The sequence below is a fragment of the Perissodus microlepis genome, chromosome 12 (genome assembly GCF_051167445.1).
Source record: "Perissodus microlepis isolate ML-2025 ecotype Zambia chromosome 12, ASM5116744v1, whole genome shotgun sequence".
NCBI classification, from domain to species: domain Eukaryota; kingdom Metazoa; phylum Chordata; class Actinopteri; order Cichliformes; family Cichlidae; genus Perissodus; species Perissodus microlepis.
In genome coordinates this window covers 29,138,018-29,159,368 of record NC_140472.1, presented here as the reverse complement: position 1 = coordinate 29,159,368, position 21,351 = coordinate 29,138,018, and the positions used below count along the sequence as shown (strand labels likewise).

Below are 21,351 nucleotides of genomic sequence, written 5' to 3'. Positions count from 1 at the left end.
GAACATGAAGGCATATGTGGGATGAGAACAGGGCACTGTTGGAATGCTACTACCAAGTAACTCCAGCGGAAGGGGTTACACAAAGAGGATGTGGGACCTATGGAATACCCAGCATCTAGACTGACAGCAAAACAATTAGTAGCTCAGTGTTTCAACACTTGGATGAAACAGCTACTATCACAACTGGAGATCAATGAGGTATAACACAAATACTACGACAAGTGGGAGCTGGGATTGGGTACCAAGCCCTAAGTATGACTAAAGGTGCGCTGATTGCCAGAGCAGCTGACCTGAGAGATAGGATCATGGCAAAGGTGGAAACCTGGTCCCTCCATGGCCAATTACCAAGACTATGTGAAGTACCCTCTGAAAGTCTACTAGAAGATGTGGATGCAGCATTACAGAAGATCCCTACTGCAACCATCACCGAGACTACACCAGAGATGCTTGGCTATAAATGGTAAAATGGTAAATGGCCTGTATTTGTATAGCGCTTTTACTAGTCCCCCCTAGGGACCCCAAAGCGCTTTACACACCCAGTCATCCACCCATGCACTCTCACATTCACACATTGGTGGAGGCAAGCTACAGTTGTAGCCACAGCTGCCCTGGGGCAGACTAACAGAAGCGAGGCTGCCATATCGCGCCATCGGCCCTTCTGGCCAATACCAGGCAGTAGGTGAAGTGTCTTGCCCAAGGACACAACGACCAAGACTGTCCGAGCTGGGGCTCGAACTGGCAACCTTCCAATTACAAGGCAAACTCCCAACTCTTGAGCCACGATCGAACAGCCACAAGTAGCAGTGTCCTCCATGGAGAAGGAAACTAGTGGCCAAAATCAAGGTAGCTCAGAGGGAAGTTAGCCAACTTTTGGAGTTGCACAAAGGTGCAATGAAGAAAGGGGTGCCTAAGAAGTACAGACACCTGCCCATACCTGAGACTTTGGAAACTGCCAAGCAAAGACTCACAGCCTTGACCAGCTGCTTAAACAGGTATACCAGAGAGATAGAGGCCAGGAGAATAAATCAGCTGTACTACACTGAACCATCCAAGATATACTGTCAGTGGCAGGGGAACAATATGAGAACAGCTCCTCCAAGGATGGACACAGCGCAATCCTGGAAGAGCATATGGGAGAAGTAAGAAACCCATAATGGTGATGCTCAGTGGTTAGTGGATCTAAGAGTGCACCACAGCAACCTCCCTGAACAGGGTCCAGTATCCATCACAGTGGCCAGCTGCCAGCACTCCATGAGCATCTGGCAGCACAAACGAACCAGCTGTTAGTAGACAAGACACCCAGAATGGCTAACTGAAGGCTGGACTTTCCTGATCCTCAAGGGTGCCCAGAAGGGACTGGTCCCATCCAAGTACCAGCCAATAACCTGCCTCAATACCACATGGAAGCTCCTGTCAGGCATCACTCAGGAACAACCTCTGAGATATATATGCAAATCATTGGGAAGTGAGATGTGTTTTGATATGTTTTTATACTGATGTGGGCTAACCCTAATATTATTTTTTCTTTATTTGTAAGAATATCAGTTGTACAGCACAGACTCAGAATTGGTTCCAAAAAGAAGATAACTGATATGTTTAATGAAAACTGTATTGTCTTTTGTTTTGTTTTGTTTGGGGGGGGGGTTAGGGTTAGGGTTACTCTGCCCTGAGTGAAGATCAACTCCAAAAATGCTCAGCATTCTGGTCAGTGCACCTGTGGGGAGAGCAAGATCTATACTGTGGGTAGGGGAAGATAACCTGCAATGTTACAGGAATGTGGGGAGTTGAGATAGTTTTAAAATGTCTTATGTGTGTACACTGGTCTTATTCTGGCAAATAGCGAGCATTTCACGTCATCTTCTGAGCAGATTGAGTTTTCATTTTCCAGTTAAACTGCTGACTTCATGAGAGGCTTTAACTGAAATGGGTTGTTTTCACTTAGGCTAATTTTGTGGAACAAGATGATTCAACCTGACATTTCATTACCTCGCACAAGCAATCACAACAAGGAAAGGTGAAAGGAAGCATGCTCGAGCTGGCAGTGACAATCTGAAGTCTTCTCTTAATAAGTACCAGCTGCCTGGCTCTAACAGAGAATTCCTCCCAGGTTGAGCTGATGAATGAAGTCGTGTAATGTAATATAGGTGTCATGTGGAGACATCAAAGTCGGTGACTTGTGGACCAACTGCTGGCAGTAGGCTATGGGGTGCTGATGCTTTTTCATTAAGCCAAGGCTGGCAAAAGATGGTGTAAGTATATACGGTCCAAACGTCTATATATTGAAAGACCTCTGTCCTATTGTTGATGTAACTTTCTTTGACCAAGAATACAGCATTGTGAAATTTGAATTTAAGTTAGACTTCATGGTTGTTTTGACAAATATAGCAGCAGGCTTGTAGATAAGTCAAAGGCTGAGGGTACAAAACTTACAGGGCAAGACATTCCTGAATGGAAAAAAAGAATATCCACAAGTAATTATCTCATCTGGCCAAAAGAAAAAAAAATGTCTATGACCCTCTGTCCTTACCTCCACAATTCACAAGAATTTTTATTCCTCCTAGAGTATTGGTTAGATTTTAATGAGTCTTATACACAATGACCATCTAATGGGTCTTCTCAAATTATGCTTAAGGTCAGTGTCGTATTTGTCAATTTATGACCGCATTCCCGCATGAATTCCTCCAAGGGTGGTCAGATTTCCTGGATATGATGGTTTGCCACTCTCTTTGACTTCTCAGTAGAATTATTTCCCATTAGTTTGTGTAATACAGTCAATCTAATGTACTTTCCCTTTTTTCTCAGGGGGTACTTGGATCCACAACTTTAATGTTCCTTTCTTTACAAAACCATCCCATTTCTCTGGACTGTGTTTGGGTTTGTGTGTTTCCTCCCAGTCAAACGAACTAACCTAACACAACTATTACCTTATAACTTTCATTCTCTTCATGACACATTACAACAAACTGTAAATTGTGGTGGATCTTGAGTGAGACAAGCTGCTACATCATTGATCTTGTGTTTTTATTTTTACCCAACCTGAATCTGGTCATCTTAAAACTTAACATCATTAGCCATACACTTATTTTAAAGTACTGCTTAAACTGTAGATCAATGTTTCATATTAAATAAAAAGAAAGGCAACTGCTTTAAACTGCATAACTGTGTATGCTGTATACTAGAACTAATGGGAGAATATGGGAGAATGAGAGATTTGTATTTATTTGCCGTTGTTGTTGTTGATAGTATTCGACAGAAGAGGTCAGTATTAAGGCAGAAATTTGATGCAGGTGCCTAAAAAAAGTAAAATCAAATTGTAATTATAAAATCTTATTAGTGAGTGATGGACTGCCCCAAATTCTTGTTTTATAGGGTTTTCTCCATCTCCTGATGTTTCTGGGGTATTTATTTCTCATAAGCCCAGAAAGTCCAAAATAAGCTATTTCACTCACACACACAGTGCACTAGTCGACGAGTTTCTCCTTTTTGCTCTACTTCGTCAGTTCCTTCAAATATCTCAAAGGAGCTGGCCAATTTCCCAGTTCCCACAGTTAGCCATTTCTTAAATGGATGCCAGCCAACTGACCCAATAATAATCATCCCAGCAGGCTCTTGACAACAGTATGGGGAAGACCTGCTCCAGAATGATCAATCCTCTATGTATTGATCCTGCTAGCTCTTTTTTTTTCCCCTTAGCCAACTGCACCTAATCTCTGAAGGGTGTTTACATTGCTGTGCTGACATTTCAGGGGAATATCAAATGTCCCACTCAAGCACAATTTTGCCAATTAGAAGAAAGTATTGTTTTGTAGGATGTGGGTTTTCAACTAAGAGTCTTGAATACAGAGAAAACAATTTTAATAGCCTTCCCGTGGAGAGGAAACACTTTGACAGATGTTTGCACAGATGCCCACACAACTAAAATGTTTTCACTCAGTGCGAACATGTGTGTGTGTGTGTCTGTGTGTTTGTGTGTGTCTGTGTGCAAAAGCTAATGTTCGAGAGTAGTATACTACTCTAATTAAACTAATACTTTATCTTCATTTTGAAGTATCTCTCTGGTAACTATTCTTATTTGCACTGTCATTTTATGCTACTGAGGCTACTAAGAAATTGTGGCTATATAAAGGGGAAAACAGTATTTGGCTATTGTAGTAAATGGGCAATTTGACCAATTCTGTCTGTTGCAAGACCCTCCTAAAGGATAGAAATTAACCAAAAGTGACATTCCCGCACTGCCCCATGAACAGTGTAGAATGGTTTTCTATTTTTATTTGTGTGTAAGCTTGAAAAACTTTAAAAGTAGCACAAAGCACAAAGATTGCAAATACTTTTTTTTTTAAAAAAAGCTGAGTTTCTATGAAAGCATCTCTCTGTGACTTGTCTTCTCAAAATGTTATTGCCAGCAGCTGATATTATCTTCCTCCAACACTTTGACATCCCACTCTTTGATTTCCATCCTGGCAGGTACAATCCAGACACAGACAGCTGGAGTACAGATGTAGCACCCTTGAACAACCCCCAGAGTGCAGTGTGTCTGGTGGCAATGGACAGATATCTGTATGCCATTGGAGGACATGATGGCATTACTTTCATAAGTACTGTAGAGAGGTACTTTAGCATAAGTGCAAACTAAAGGTCAATATCTTACAAAATGAACTGTCATTCCACTTTGTGCAGACTGTAAACAAATGAGACTGTTTTAAAGAGCTCTCACTGAAATGAAAGGTCTCTCTTTAGTGTTTGCAAATAAAATAAATATGTATCTTCCATTCCTAACACAGTCTTCTAATGTGTTTAGTGTACTGTCCATGTATGAAACTTGTTTGTGCTATGAAAAAAAAAATTCTATAAATGTAGCTAAAACTAATCTAATCATTTTCTCATTTACCTGACATTTCACATTAATTTGATGACAAGATGAAGAGGCTGACTCAGAGGAAGGAACAAAGAATTCAAGCTGCACAAAAATATCAATGACAGACAGATCACTTGCTAAAATGATAACCTTTGTTTCGTTGTTATAAATATGATCCAAAAATGAACAAATGGACCAAGCAGGTACCGGTGCTGACAAGAAGAACCAGAGCTGTGGCTGCTGTGCTGGAAGGTAACCTGTATATAATGGGAGGGAGTGATGGTGAAAGGACTCAGGTGTGCGATGCTATTGCAAAAGACTATCTTTGTCCTAAACCTCACAGATACTGATTACATCAACAGGATAAAAGGCTGAAATCGAATATTATGCCTAACTTCAATAAGGAAAATCTGTAATCACTCACCTGCATTCATCCCTGGCTGTTTGGCTAGTAGTCCATTCTTTACGTCACTTCCTCTCACCCACATTCTCAAACTCAATACTGACATCATTACTGTAGTCCAATCATCTTCTTACGTGCCTCGTTTGAGCCAATCTGCTTACATTAAATCTCAGTACTCCTCTGTTAGTCTCCCTTTTAGATTCTGATTCATGCAGCTCCCTTCCTCCCCACCTCAGTCAGAGCCTCCAGCTTCATCTTCACCAGCATCCAAACCCTGGAGTCACTTAAGTCCTTGATGATGGTTATCAGACTCTAATTGGCTAATAGATTTTCCTGTCTAATAATTTTTCTAACACAATAAATCATGTTCAATTCTCCCACATGATTTCTCCTTGTTGAATTAACAATTATTTACTATGAATTAATGTGACCTAATCATAATAATAATAAAAAATGTCTTTCATAAGACAGACTTTTTTTCACCCACCGTGCTAACCTGCAACCATCCACATTTGGGCAGTTGGAAGCAACAAATACCCAGAATTTTGCTTTGCTTTTATATGAAGATTTTTTTTTAAACTAAAAGAATAATAAATAAATAAATAAATAAATAAAAGCTGAAAAATAGTATGTGTTAATATAGGAAAGCTATACTCACAAAAAATATTTTGTGCCCTGTTTGTGACCTGACCTCTTTCTACCCTCAAAAACTGAACTTGCCTGCTTTTGGACATAGGAGAATTTAAGAAACACTTATTGTCTATCTTGACCCCTTTAATTCCATGTATCCCACATTACCACAAGACACACACATGCATACACACTTACAGGGAACTGCTTCAACCTTGCCAAAGATAAACACGGGTCACTTGTTCCTAACTATTTTTGTCTGTGAGAAGTGCACATCAGTGCAATTCCCACAACCATTTTTTGGTTCCCATCAAGTTCTTGGACACAATCTTGGCTTGGAATATCCAACATGTTTTTTTTTACAAACTGAAAAATGTACATATATTACAGGAAACACTTTTAACTTATTATGTAGAGTAGATTAGTAAAACCTGTGTTATGGGTCTTAAACCCAGGGCTTAGTGTTTCTCTGTGGGTTCAACACTTGTTTTTAAGATTGGCTCCTTTTGTATATTAGTGCAGTTCACATTTTCCTTTGGCATTTATTATTTCCCCTGTCTGCAGTCTAGTTCATCTTCTTGGTTATGTAATATTTAGTTATCCCTTTCTATTTCCCCTGTCTTCCCCTGTGTTCCCATGCCTTCTGTCAAGTCTTTGTCTGTTAATAATGCCATGTTTAGTTACTTCCTGTTTTATTTTGCTAGTATCTTGTCTCTTGTGCACTCTGTTTGGCTTTGCTTTCTTTGTTTTGTGTTCCCAACAAGTGTCAGCTGTGTTCCCTGGTGTGTCCCGTCTCTCTAATTACTTGGTGTGTATTTATTGTCTGAGTCTCCCTCTGTTGTTTGTTGTATCCTTCCCTCATGGCAGTTTGTTTACCTCCTCCAAGGGTCCTCATTTATTTTTCCTTATGTGCTGCTCTGCATTTCTTTTGGTTTTTTTCTTAAGTTCCAGCAATAAAACTGAGTATTTGAGATAATTTCTGCCTCCTGGATCCTGCATCTAGGTCCACACTCTGCCTGCCACACAGTCGTTCCCATGACAACCTGGACATTTTTCTACATAAACACTCCCAACCTGTAGTGCTACACACATGGTGTATGTGGTTGTGCATTAAATAGTATACATGGCCTCCCCTCACTTGTGCTATCTTCTAAATGTTCCCCAGTGTAGCAGTACAACCCTGCAGATGGAACCTGGTCGATATGCGCGCACATGCTGAGTCACAGAGAGAGCGCTGGTTGTGCTGTGTACCTGAGACACCTCTACATGGGGCAAAGATGAGCTCAAGCTGGAGCTCCATGCAGCTGCAAAGGTTCAATTGTGACACCATGAGCTTGATGCCTGTGAAACACATGAGGAGTGAGAGGGTAGATCGGTACAACAGACATAAACTGTTCTCTCTAAAAAACCCACTTCTGGCCATATTTGCATACGAATGATAAAAACGGAAAATATGGAGCGAGGAAATATGAGTGACATGAATGAGAGAGGACCACATGATTTTTCTTTTTGTTTTATTGTTTAATAATTTACACTGCAATAAAGGGTTCTTACTGAAAACATTTTCTAGCATGCTTTCACTGGATTGTGATGGTGCTGATGATTAAAATTAATTCATTATAAAGTTAGAGGACCCAAATGTAGGATGCTAGACGAGTAAGAAAGTTTAAAAAAAAAAGTATACAATTGAGTAAGAGAGCATGAGTGAAGCTAATCAGGGCAGGGAAAGCAATCATACAAAATTGAAACAAGACAAATGCACAACAAGACGAGGAGATTCAGGAGACGATGGGGAAAGAACGGTCAGGGATTGACAAAATAAATCAAGAACCAAAACTAAACAAATCCAGCACTGATAACAGTATAATGTTTTCAGTGCTCACCATCTCCGTTTCATATATTGGCATACCAGCTTTTGGCAGCTAAACAAAACACTAAGTGTCACTTAGCAGTTATGTGTCACAAACTTAGTTTGGCTGGATGATGGCATTTTCACACTATGGGCATAAAAGTATCTATCAAGTTTGAGCCAAACCAACTATATGCTAAAATATTTGACTGAACATATTTGAGTGAAACATCTGTCATACTGTTGGTACAATGTGAAAAGTCTACACAGATTTATTTTACAAATGTAAAGCACACTCGCAGGTCCCTTTGTTAGGCACACATTTTCAACTGCTGAGCAACATAAATTCTGTTCGGCCAATCAGAGGTTTGGGGGAAGTGTCAGAATGATTGGAGGTGATTTAAGTGACCTTAAAGTGGCACTTTGTGAAAAGTCATCAAGATTCGCTTTGCATTCACTTAGTGGCTTTTGAGCCACATGAGCTCAAGAAACACTGAGGTGCCACAATCTTACAACACTACCACTGCTGATCCACTGGGATTTTCCCACACAAACATCTCTAGGGTTTACAGAGAGTAGCCTGAAAAAGAGAAAATATCCAGTGAGTGGCAGTTCTCTGAGTGCAAATGCCTAATTGTTCCCAGAGGGAGAATGGCCAAACTGCCTCCAGCTGACAGGAAGGAAGCAATAAGTCAACAAACCACTTTTTAAAATGAAAATATGCAAAGTAATAAATATGACAGCCTTATAAATAAATATATAGAAAACCATTTTTTTGGGCACACTTTGGATCCCTTAGTACCACCTGAGCAATATTTAAACATCATAGCCTGCCTAACTATTGTTACTGACCATATCTATCCCTTTATGACCACAGTGTACCCATCTTCTGATGGCTGCTTCTAGCAGGATAACGCACAGGGAAAAACTCACAAAACTCAAATTATTTCAAACTGCCTTCTTCAACATGACAACAATTCACAATTGATTTCACAATGATTTCACAACTGGCCTCCACAGTCACCAGTTCTCAATCCAACAGAGCACTTTTTGGGATGTGGTGGAACAGATTTGTAGTGCAGCTGACACATCTGCAGCAACTACGTGATGCTGTTATGTCAACATGGACGGAGATATCTGAGTAATGTTTCCAACACCTTGTGGAATCTATGCCACAAAAACCTGAAGCAGTTCTAAAGGCAAAAGAAAGACTAATCCAGAAGTGTAATGTGAGTGTAAATAAATGCTAAATCTTTCCAGTAACTGTTGAGATTATTTACTTTTGATGAGAATAGCACCTTAGTGACACAATTTCAAACATTGGACTTTGAGTTTCAGAAAGTTTTTTCTACTCTTGACTCTGTATGATATCAGTGAGATCGGATGTCCATAAACAGTCACGCTGGTCTGGTTTTGACAGCAATCCTACCGACATCTTGTTTAAACCTTCTGTATGTGACAGGTAATAATTTGGGAGAAAGTTTGCATGAAAGGGGTGGACTTAAAGAGAAAGAGAATAAAATGGCTTGTTTCCCACAGTGGAAACAAGGCGCAGTATAAGATAAATGAGGATACTTCAAGAAAACACTTGGAATAGTTTTCAGCACTGAAACAAAGACTTGGTTCTTTGTAACATAATCTGAAATCCTGGGATCAACAAAGTATATATATGTCTGTCTCTATCCTACTTGTGTATTTTCAGATATCTGTTGTAGTCTTCAGTGGTGCACTGCTGGCTGTAGGAGGATCTGATGGTTTCACCCATCTGAAAACAACAGCAGTTTACAGCCATGAAAACAACACATGGAGGTAAGAGGAGAACTGAATTTGTGACAAAACTAATACAAAATGATTGCTACAAGCATCAAATGATGCCATAAGCCCTGACATAATTTTGTTTTGATTCCCTGTTAATTACATTTGCAGGAAACATGAGAGCCATAATGTAAACAAGCTATGAACTGAATCACTATTCAATGAGATCAATTAGTAGTAGAGAGCTATAAAGAGGAAATGTATTTACATTAAAACATCATGAAGGGCACAGCAGGCCATGAATGCATTAGCATAAAACATCAAATATGTTGTATAAGATATATTGATACAATATATTATATTAATATTTTCCCGAAGGATTATTGTTTACACTTTGTTGGTAATATGGGAGAAGGATTAACTAATCAAAATAATTTTATGTTTAACTGGATTGTTCGAATCATTTATGTTTAGTAAATGTAATTACACTGGATGTGGCAGGTTCAGATAATGGTGTTAAAGGGAAAAATACAGACTCTTACTCTGGTAAAAATCAAGACACAAAAAAGAGGAGAGATGTCTCTTCCAAAATTAGTTAAAATTCAATGTAACATTACATCGATTAATGTTAAAGAAAGTGTATGCAGGATGAAAATATTATAAGCAAGACAAATATATAGTCTCTTTGTGATTCATGCACTGTGCTCATGTATGGCTCCTATATATTATATATGCCTTCAGGCTGCAAGCTGAATCTGGGTGCTTCACTGTCTGAGCATGTTTCCCTTTCCATCTGTTTTTAGACACTTTGGAAGCATGAAGAGTAAGCATCCAGGTGGGAGAGTGGCTGCGCTGTGCTGAGACTCAACAATACTCATATTATATGAGCAGGACAGAAGTGTTAGAGAAAAATAGCCTAATGGATGTAGGCTCAGGGACACATTGCAATATGGTTCAAGTAAAGGCAGTAGAATAAATGAATAATGGAGGAGTTCGCTACAAAATGAGACATAGCTGCATTAGTACATGGTGACAGCTAACTAAAATTAAAGCACATCACATGCTATCCAGTTTTGATCTTTTATGTCTGTTGTCTAGAAATTATAAACAGATGAAACTGTAGAAAGCAGATTTCAAGAATATGTTAACTTTTGGATTGACAGACTTGAAATGTAGATTTTATACAATTCTGAAAAAGAAAAAACAATCAAGTAAAAATGAGACAATCACAAAAATGCTCATAATATGACAAAGTGCATCAGTGTTTCAAGGGATAGCACCATTTAAGATGATTTCATTTTAACTCATGAGCTTGCTAATTAAATATTAATGTGGAGTAACAGGTATTAGTCATGGATAAATCATGGCTAAGGCACGGATTTGGAGGTAAAAACATAGCAAGCGCATATCGTTAGTCTTACAATGAGGCATGGTTCATGTGAAGTGTGTTAAAAGTAACCAACCACAGCTCCTTTCTGAGTTATTTCAATAAGCTCTTTGAAATTTATGTAGACGTTAATCATATCACTGAATTTTTGCGAGTGGCTCACTCTATTCAAAGTATGCGGGAAATGACTGTAAATGACCCACAGCAGTGACTGTAAATAAAGTGCTTCACCATATTTAATCACTGAGCTTGTGTAAACATCCACTGATAGGAAGGGTAAGTGCCTGCTGCGGTGTAAACCAACAAAATCAGACAAATCAGGTGGAGAAGAAAATCTGTGGGAATCAAGATCCTTAGCGAGACTAGTGAGTGAGTGAGTGAGTGAGTGAGTGAGATCTGACTGCTGGCATGGGAAAGCATAAGAGGCTGTGTGGGCTTTAAAACGATGACGCTCAGAGCTCTTTCCCCTGGAGAATAATGGGCTGAAATGTGGAGAGGCTCAGCACAAGGAACGCGCACAGAGTAGCGCGGCTTTTCCACAGACACACAGGAACCAGCAGTGTCTCCCCAGTCGTGCCACTGTGCACACAGAATGAATATTTTCTTCAATGTGAGGGGGACAGTTGTGAGGCAAATAGCAGAGGACAGAGCAGCTGTTGCAGGTATGGTTTAACAGAAATACATATATACATTTATGTATGTAATTTTTCCTGTGTGTTGTAGGAAGATATTGCAAGTGTAAGTTGCCAAGACTCTACACGTGCTGTGTATATGCGCCATAAAATGTTGCTGGATATTGATAATTATAAGGATCAACAAATAACTTAATAATTTTGGGGACTGCTGTGATGTTTTGGTCTTTTCCTGACCAGTATGCAGCTAAGAGTAAAGCTCCCCCCACATGCAATTTATCATGTGGTAGTGGAAATATAATAGTAGAAGAATAGTTGCACTTTAATGCACTTTTTTTTCTCCAAACAAACGTGTTTGGATATATAGGTACATCTGTCACTACCCATTAAATACCACTTCTTAAAAATAAATAAATAAATAAGAGTCAGTCTTTTGCCTTGACATAACTTTGAAAGAATTCTGCGCTGTCATGATTTGGGGTGGGAATAACCGTGACAGCGCAGAACTGCAGAATCTATTATTAGTTTTTTTTCATTTCACTAAAAGCTCTTTTTAAATTAGAAATTTCCTGTCAGCATTAAACGCTTCAGTTTCCTCGGCAGATGACGAATTATTCCAAGGTTGTCCGGTAGGTGGCGAGGCACCGGTGGTGACTTCAGGTTAGGAAATCAGCGCCCCTCACCCGCTGTGTCCTGGGAAGCAAGGATGAGGATGAGGATGATGATGTTGTCCGGACAGCGTGGAAACCCGGTGGACAGCGCGCTTACTTGATGTGTTACTTCATATGCGTAAGCATACGTTACATGGCAGGAGACAACAGCGAAGAGAAGCTGTACTTTGAGTGATTCCGAGGGCAAGGGTTGTTATATAACAGCAGCTGACAACGGTTACAGGGGACTGCGAGCTAATTAAAAAGACAAGCGCAAGTTTATCGTTAACTTAACGTCCGTCCTCCTTCCGCCACGAAATGTAGTTCGGCAACAGTGGCAAACAAAGTTGTTGCTAAGCGACAAGGAAGTCAGTCGGTTGTTTGCTTTTTGTTCGCCCATGAATATTTACGTTTAATGTCAGGTGTGCCATAATCGCGTACATGTGATAATGGTAATGGCAGGAAGTTAGCAAGTCAGGCTTCGCGCTTTGCCGTCAGGAGACCCTTCTTTGGGTTGATGGGATTTAACTAAACCCCCAAAGCTCACTGTTGGATCCCTTTTCTTCCCACCTCTGATCACAGGAGCTAACTTCCACCCCACAACACTTTCCAGTGATGACAGAGCTTTCGCGGGTACTCGTTGTTGGGAAGCATCCTGTGTCGCACACGCAGTGCAGTATGGAGAGCGAATGGAGATTATCTAAATCAAACCTAAGTTTACGATGCTGGGACCTAGGCCAGAAACGGGAGCACAGCCAGGTAAACGAAGTTAACAGGAAATCACAGGGTACAGATGCACCTATGTGTTTTAACGCGTATAAGTTCAGCGAATATCATCAAGTTTATTGTAAAGCTTTGGTGGCAGATGCTGTACCGTGAAGTAAGATTATTATTATTTTCTCTGTTATTTATATTGTGTTGCCATAACATCTGTGGTGGACGTAAATGCAGATGTTTTGGTTGTCATGAAAATATCATGACCGCATTTCTGCTTTATGTATGTCTGTATTAATTGTATCTGTATTAAAGCTGAACCCTTGGTAATTGCAGTGAGGATGGGCTGATTCGCTGTGGTGGAGAACATTTTTCTGCCATTATTCATCACTGAAAATCAATACAGTTATCAGCTTTGTATTGATGCTCAGTGGGCTCTTCCAGGATTCCATTACCCTCATTCATAGGGGCCACTGAATGCCTTGATTGAGTCAGAAAATAATGTGAGTTTGCTTTAGAATATCAACATCAGCTGGGGAAATCTTGGTGTCCTGCCTCTCTGTGGAGGTTAAAAACGTTTGAAGAGTCAATTCTGATGGCTCAATCATCCAACACCTTAATAAGTAATCCCCCCCCCCCATTTTTCCACTAATTAAAAGTTTTGTTGTCACTAACAAACTTTTTTCAAATGTGGAATTTTGATAACTATGTTTCACAGATGATGGTTTTAATCACAGATTTCCTTTTTTTGCTTGCAGACTGTGCTGAGCATTATGTCTAGATATTGGTCTCTGCATTGAAATCTGAAAGGCAGTTAGTCTCATCTGACCTTTTGAAATACATAATTCTGAAGAAGACGATTGCAGATTTTTACAGCCATTGTAAGTCGAATTTGATTCTTTTTAGTCTTCTTCTCGCCCTGGTTCCCGTTATTTATTTAAAGACGAGTTTTATGCCTTCCCTGCACATGCTTTTCCTCGCTCCATCTGCTCTCTTTGGTCTGAATCCACGACATTCACTCCATTAAAAGGAGACACTCTCTTACCGCAAGCGACTCTTTTTCCCTTTTATTGTGGTCACTTTGCCTCCTCCATTAAGTGAGCTCTCAGAGGTCACAGGCTCTGTATTTTTTTTCTTTTATACTGCATGGGGACGTGCTAATTTTACTTGCACAGCTGAATGTACAGTTCTCTCTCTCTTTTATCTTGTCATGTAGTTCTTCTTAATTTCTGATGTCTCCTAAAGTAAAGAACACATTGAGAGTACTATATTCTTTATTCTTCTGCATTCACCTCCTTTTGTTTCTGGTTTCTGGCACATCAACAGAAAGTCTAGGTTTATCTTTTAGCTGGAAATGTAAAAAAATATGATGGAAGTGCAGACACGGATGCCCACTTGTTCAACCAGACAGATGAAGCTTTGGTATATTGTACATACACTGTATGTACTTAAGAACAGTCTTTGTCCTGTTTCTGAAATGACCTTCCATCTGTTTGTTTTGCTTCATGGGCAGAAAAAAATGTGCTAACAGCATCTTGACGAGGGAATCCCTCCTCACTATTGCAAAGATTAAAATGTACACTAGGGTGCCTTTAATAAACACATGCAGATAGTAGCTGATTAACCCACTTGCTGCTTCCCACTTTATGAAAAGATGCAATATAAAAAAGTTAAGCACCATCGAGTGGAGATGTTGGAGAGGGACAACTCGGTAATATCAAACTGTACCCTTCCATAAATGTGTTGGTGTAATCCTGCTCTATGTAAAAAACAGAAAGTTTGAGAGTGCGCACTGATCTTTGCGTGTAAGCTGTGAAACAGGCAGTGGATGTGATCGACCTCTTTCAAAAGGTCTTAAGAGGAGAGTTTTTATAAGTGTTGTTTAATCTCTCTTTTCCCTTTTCTCTCTCTCTCTCTCTCTTTCTCTCTTTCTCTCTCTCGCTCTCATTCGTCATTGACGTCCCCCTGTAAGAGCCAGTGATGAACCCTCCACGCCGATCATCGAGTTCCCACGGTGACAGGTAACTTCCTGAAGAACTTCCCTACATGTGTTACTGTGTGACAAGGTGGAAACGCATACAATAATTAGCCACAATATTTGAAAAAAACAGCTGCCTAATTTTGTGTAAATGCACATTGTTCTTTGAAAATGGTTTTTACCTGTAGTGTGCCTCCACTACTACTGCTGCATAGATTGCCTTATCAAAATGTAATCTGAATTTTCAAGTTGCTCTTTGCATTCGTTGAGTCATTTTGGAGCTTGAAATGAAAGTGTTTGGGCAAGAGCTTTAAGTGTTGAGTTACCAGTTCATGGAGACTTGCTTCATTTGCAGGCTACATTCATAAATTTGATGGGATTTAAATGCAGTCAGCCAAACAGAAAACTAGACGATTTATTACATAAAGCACCACCACAACCACAATAACCTTGAGCTCTAGTCCATGACTTGAATTAGCAGAGCAGAAGCCTTGGAGAGAAGTGCTGACTACACCTTGCATCCACCTGTTAGTTGCCATAAATTAAAGTTTTGTTTTAAAAAGTAAAATAATAAATGACAATAGGTGCAAGAGAAATTAAAAATGAAAAACAATTTACTTCAGCTAATTTATTTGCACCAATCTCATTTAATCTCAGTGTGAGTCATTAGGCTACTGCATAGTGCTGACATTCAAAGCTGCATTAGTTACTTCTAGTTCCTTCTTTTCCTTGAAACATATTGCATGTGGAGCTGGTGAGAGAGAGCTGATGTGAAATAGTATTAATCAAGATAATGGCGTCATGTAGTATTACACTAAGTGTAATATACACTTCTCAGCAATTGTTGCAACAAACCATCATCCTTCTGGCTTCATTTTTAATGTCTGGATTTTAACTGTTGACATTCTGGTTGCAGTAGTTTTTAATTTGCCCGTCGTTTTTTGTGACCAGGGAAATGTTTATTGGGGATGGACCAATAATGTCGCAGCTGCAGCAATAATGTATATTGTAAAATGTAAATAGGTTGCATATTCATATGTCGTTCCCTTCCTCCTCTGATGGGCCTTTTTTTTTTCTTTTTGAATAATGCATGTATGCATGTTTGTATGTTTCCTTTGTTTAATAATACAAGATGTTTGTGAAATAAGTCAGTGGCATCAAGTCATATGGTTTAGATTATTATCCATGTCAGGATTTAGGCTTAAAATAGGGTCTGTGTGCCCATTGCAAACCATTTCTGCTTAAGCTGTTTTCTCAGCTGTGTTAGCAGCACAAGAGCTTAATAGCTGGTCAAGAATCTTCATTGTCATTATCAGTGTGCTCAGTGTGTCATCCTCATAAATGCATGTCGTGTTTACTTGGGATTTCATGGAATGGATAATGGGCCTTTTCTGTTTGCTGTGGTTTCCTTTTTGTCCCATGTGAATAAATTGGCATGTGAGCATTACAGTAAAATGTTTGTCATTGTTCCCCCGAGCAACCACCTTTGTGATTGCAGACAAGTGCATTATACAACCATAACTTTCCTCACATATGTTTTAAAACTTTGTAATATGCTTTTTCAATTAGAGCCAGCCTCTACATTAACAGCGTCACGTACACTTTTGTTGTGTCTGTTCTCAGCTGAATACATTGTTTTAAAATGTCACCGTTGTACTAGCAGACAGGTTGCTGAGCAGATTCTGCTGTCTTTCTCGTCATGCAGGCCATCCACTGAGACCGTGCAGAAAAACAACAGCAGCAACTCTGGTGTTATTCTGGACATCTCGGCTCTCAAGATGGCCGATGTGGATTCAGGGGTGCCTCCGCTCCCACCTCGTTACCGATTCAGGGACTTGCTGCTGGGGGACCAGACATTTCAGAATGATGACAGGTAGCACGAAAAGCTCTCTTTAAGTTTGTGTGTGTGACATGTGAGAGACTGCCCAGGAATATTGTGGATCTTTTTTGTACAATATCAACAACAGAGAACCTGAAATCTTGCAGTCTTTATTAAGAAGTCTCTCCTAGAGTAAATGACAATAAATTGAGCAAACTGATACTACTTTGGCCAGAATTCTACTGAAATAAGAAAATCACATAAAATAGAATTAGCTGAAAATTCTACTTGTAACAGCTGTAACGAGATTTGTGTTTTTCAGGGTATAGCTGGATTAAGTATATATATATATATATATATATATATTCTTTACCCTTGACTGGCGCTACAGTCACCAGAGTGCTGTAGTGTTTGGGAGTACAGTTATCGCTGCGGTTGGAGAGGCAGACCAACAGATGCTGTTTGCTACCCAAGAGGGGAAAAATTAGCCTTAGGCATGGTTGAGTGCTGTGGAGCTCTCCATGGTGCTGAAATGAAGGCATCTCACTAAAGGATCAGCAGTCCATTGTATACTAGCTTGCAAAGAGGAAACTGGCAGCCAAAGCTTTGTATGGTGGTCTTACTTTTGATTTGTCAGAGATTTGTGTGTTAAAATGAACTTTCACTATTTCAACTTGTGGGACTTTATATGAAGGCTTCCATAACTTTTTATCCTCAATGCACTGCGGCTCAGTGATGTTGAAGCTGTGTTCCTGCTGTAGGTGAATCCAGTTCCTAATCCAGTTCCCCGTTCCACACTATGGAGAAGTATGGAGACGACCCCCCCCCCCCCACACACACACACACACATACACACACTGCTTTGTTGTATTTCCTAGTTGAGAAGGGAAGTGATATTAGTTGTCTAGTTTTCACAGCTTTCCTGTTAAAAACAACAGGAAAAAGGAGCAGAACCATTGAAGCTTCCAAACGACGTGTGGTTGTGTTCTCAGTATTTTGTTCTGTTGCATTTGATCCATTTGAGTTCGAGAAAAAGACTTATGAATACTGGTGGTTATAAGCAAAGACTAAAACCAGACGCTTTGCCTACAATGTTATCTCACAAGGTGTCCAAACACTCTCAGACAATGAGTGAAAATTGCTTAAAGAAACAGGAATGACAGGGGACTTAAGAAGCTTTTTTTGCTAGGCTAGAGCAGATGCTGTATCTGAAAACACTAAATGGCATGACCCTAGTGGTATCTGGAGGTATCTGACATTCTGCCAGTTGATACTGCAGTTGCCTGGACAAATCAGATGGAGCTGAAGGTGGCAATCACATCTAGCCGGCAATTATGGACAGTGTTTACGTGGGTGAACATGACCTCTCATGGTGTATTCACATAATAAAAATTTGCACCCCTAACATCCAACAAAAGGCAGAGGAGGAGGAGTACAACTGATCGCTTAAATCAGAAACATTTTTTCAGAACTTACCATTAAGTCCTATAATTTCACTCACTTCTCTCCAAGCCCACTCCTTTTCTCCCTATCTTTGTCTAGAAGTGCAGTTGAATCAGACAGTTGAATCAGACAGCTCCAGCTGCCAACAAACATAGTCAATAAATTAGTTCTCAATTTCTCATTGTCAGCATCAGGATAATCCCAGCTCTAAGGGACATACTGAGAAGCAATTTTTCTTCCAAAGTTAAAATATTGTAATTCCTGCAAAATGCTGATTTCCCTTGATTTGTATATCAACTTGCTTTGCTGCATAAACTCTGTCTGCAATCTGGCCACAAAGAAACTTTGCTTTGCTTGGTGTAATCACAGCATAACAACTGTTGACAGAAAACAAAGCTCTCCCTATCAATGTAGAGGGGCAGTTGCTGCGCAGATACTGATTTTGATTAACACTTCATTTTGAGTAATGCCCATTATATTTTCCTCTTCACTTACATTATGATCTGGTTCAAAGTAAAAAGATAGATGTCTATCTTGCCCTAAGGTCCAAAGACTTGGACAGTTTGTCACTAGAGAGTCTGTGCTGCTATTTAAATGAAGTGAAGTTACAATGTGTTTTTTGTTTTTTGTCAGTACTGTTTGATTTCTGAGGTTTATAAGATTTCAATAACTGATGTTTGCTCACAATGAGCCAGACCAAGTCTTCATTAATGAATTGGAATAGATAACTTGCAAATGCTTTGGTATACCACTACCTATCATTTTATTTCTTTGTTCATCTGCCTAGTGTCACTGGGGATCCTATCAGTTAAACGCCATCACTATGTTTTTTAGAGAGAAATGCAAGGCATGTGTCTACAGATAACATTTAGAGCAGCAGAAAAATACACAATCCCCACCCCACCCCCACAACCCACCCCCCACTACACGCATACATGTTTATTGTTCCTGTGTGCTTTCCCAGAGTGCGCAGAGGTTTCCCTTTTACTGCATTAGCCATTTAATGTTGACAAACAAGTCGTTTGAGTGAAAGTGAGATAATGCACAACTTGTGTATAATATGTCTCGCTGTATGTTTAACAATGGAAATACATGGAAAATATACATGGCAATATAGTCATTAGATAACATATCTCTTATCTTTTGTCCCGTATGGGTGCTGTGTCATGGATCTTAAGACTGTTCCCCTGCAAATGAATGTTTTGCTGAACATTATTGAATTGCAGAAGATAATTAGAGCTTGTTGCTTAGCTACCAGCACATGTATGCCTTAGTGTGTGTGTACATATGCATGCACATTCTTGGTGTTTCTACAGAGCCACGTAATTCACAAATCCTGCCAGGAAAAACCGAGGATAACCAAATCCAAACAACAGCTGTAAAGTACATAGATACACATGTACATACACACAGGAAATCAATAGGAAAAGCACCAAAAAGTACACTGCTATTGATACTGTCTTATACCAGTGCAGAGTAATCCCTATTTTCTGATCTCTGGAGTGGAAATTCAAACAGATGATGTCACTGGGCCTTGGGGACATGCTTTTTCTAGCTTGATGATCTTCTGCATGCTCATGGGTTGAGATGTTGACTATTTCCTGTGCTGAACCTTTGTGAAGTCTGAAGCCTGAAAACAAATTACCTCCCAGAGGGAGGAATCAGCACCTTGCTGCCCTGATGACCTTCTGTATCTGTTTTTCTTTCATTTGTCATGATGTGCTTTTAGAGTTAAAGGCAGTGGGTTGCAGAGATAACGCACCAAATATAGATACATCACTAAGGGAGTCCACCAAGGCACCGGGTTATCAGAAGCACATAAAAGGGGAGGGGGCAGTTTGTTGCAAAGTGAATGAAATATTAATAAAATAATGGCGATAAGGCCATTCACTGCTTATGGCCTTATCGCCAAAAACAAAACATATTAGTAATCTGTTTAGTTTTTGTGTTATCTTCTACAGTGATTACTATCTTGCAAACCATTCTAAGAGTTTTAATCCACAAAAATGCATGTAGAGTTATTGCTACTCACTTTTATTGGCATAATTTATATGAGATTGCTCAACTTGCTCATGTTTACTGGAACCTGCTTTGTTGTAGTCGTGTTTTAGATTTGCAAAGGACTGTGGGGAGACAAAAGCCAGATACTAAAACCGTACTTTTTTTGTGCCTGGATGTGAACTCATTTATTGTGGAGAAGAGCCCGAGTGTCACTGTGAATGTATTCTTTGGTGTTTTTCTGTCTGTACGCAAATGCAAATTGTTCAATGTGCGACGGTGCAACAGTATTAAGCCCTTCTGTGCTGTCTATGTAAGTGTTTCCCTTTATTTCCACTCATCTCTGTGTCTGTAGTGTGGATGTGGGCGTACAGTGTAGATGCCTGTGTGGGGAGGAGGGGGGTAATCTCCCTCCTGGGCTGTCATTATCTCCAGGGTTGGGTTTCAGAGGGCCATAATGACAACTTGGTTGTGTGGGCGCTGAAGAGCAGCATTCACACTGAAGTCGAGCAATTTGTGTGTGTGTGTGTGTGTGTGTGTGCATGCACTAAACAGGTGTTCGTGTGTGTGCCCTGAGTGTGGGCACGCTGGTGTATGGACCTGTCAATGTCTGATTATATATCTGAGTGTGTGTACGTGGGTTTATTTCTCAGTCTGTCAGCCAGCTAACCTCAATCAAAGTCAGAAATGGAAACAGCCCACCAAATTCGTGTACAAATGCCAATAGAGTTAAAAACAGAGCAGCAAGAAGAAAATTAGTTGAATCTATCTTATCTCTGTGGTCTTTTTTGTGTTTTTGTGTTTTTTTTCTTCTGGCCTCTTATCGAGGCAGGGTCCCCTGGGTGTGAAGCTGACAGGGTGAGTGTTAATTGGTCACCTTATCAACTCGACACATCCTTGTGAGTCAAATAGAGCCACTTGCAGTGGTGATCTAATACTGACTTGTGATCTGCTGTCAAGGAACAGCTGGTCTCAGATTAGGCTCATTCATTCATTTTGCCATTTATAATTCTGAATTATTTCACAAACCTCAGTTGTTAGATTTTTCCAAGACACCAGGCTGTATGTTTCTGGTCAATCAAAAATGTCATGTTTTGTGAAGTGGAGTTGGACACACTTTGACTCAACATGGTTTTGTTTTGACCATATAAATACTGCAAAACTAAACTCCATGCAGAATTACACATCCTGAGACAATAATTGTGCACCGATACTGGCAGCAGCTGTTTGTTTGCACT

At 39.8% G+C, this 21,351-nt stretch overlaps 1 protein-coding gene and 1 pseudogene across 23 annotated transcripts in view; both read left to right on the top strand.

Moving 5' to 3' along the window:
- Positions 1-254: 254 nt before the first annotated feature.
- On the top strand, positions 255-10,353 carry LOC146376558 (kelch-like protein 25; annotated as a pseudogene).
- A 959-nt stretch (positions 10,354-11,312) lies between these two features.
- The window catches only part of kcnt1b (potassium sodium-activated channel subfamily T member 1b), a 74,281-nt gene continuing 64,242 nt past the window's right edge, over positions 11,313-21,351 (top strand). For 7 of the 23 annotated variants that reach the window (XM_084946327.1, XM_084946323.1, XM_084946325.1 and 4 more), the window contains exons 1-3: positions 11,316-11,541; positions 14,848-14,896; positions 16,559-16,726. In XM_084946327.1, the coding sequence (XP_084802453.1) occupies positions 11,472-11,541; positions 14,848-14,896; positions 16,559-16,726 (287 nt within the window). In that variant the 5' untranslated portion in view covers positions 11,316-11,471. Of the gene's footprint in view, positions 11,542-12,101; positions 12,301-12,743; positions 12,921-13,633; positions 13,757-14,847; positions 14,897-16,558; positions 16,727-21,351 lie in introns of those variants that run through there. The other 16 variants (XM_084946346.1, XM_084946344.1, XM_084946342.1 and 13 more) reach the window with 7 other exon arrangements.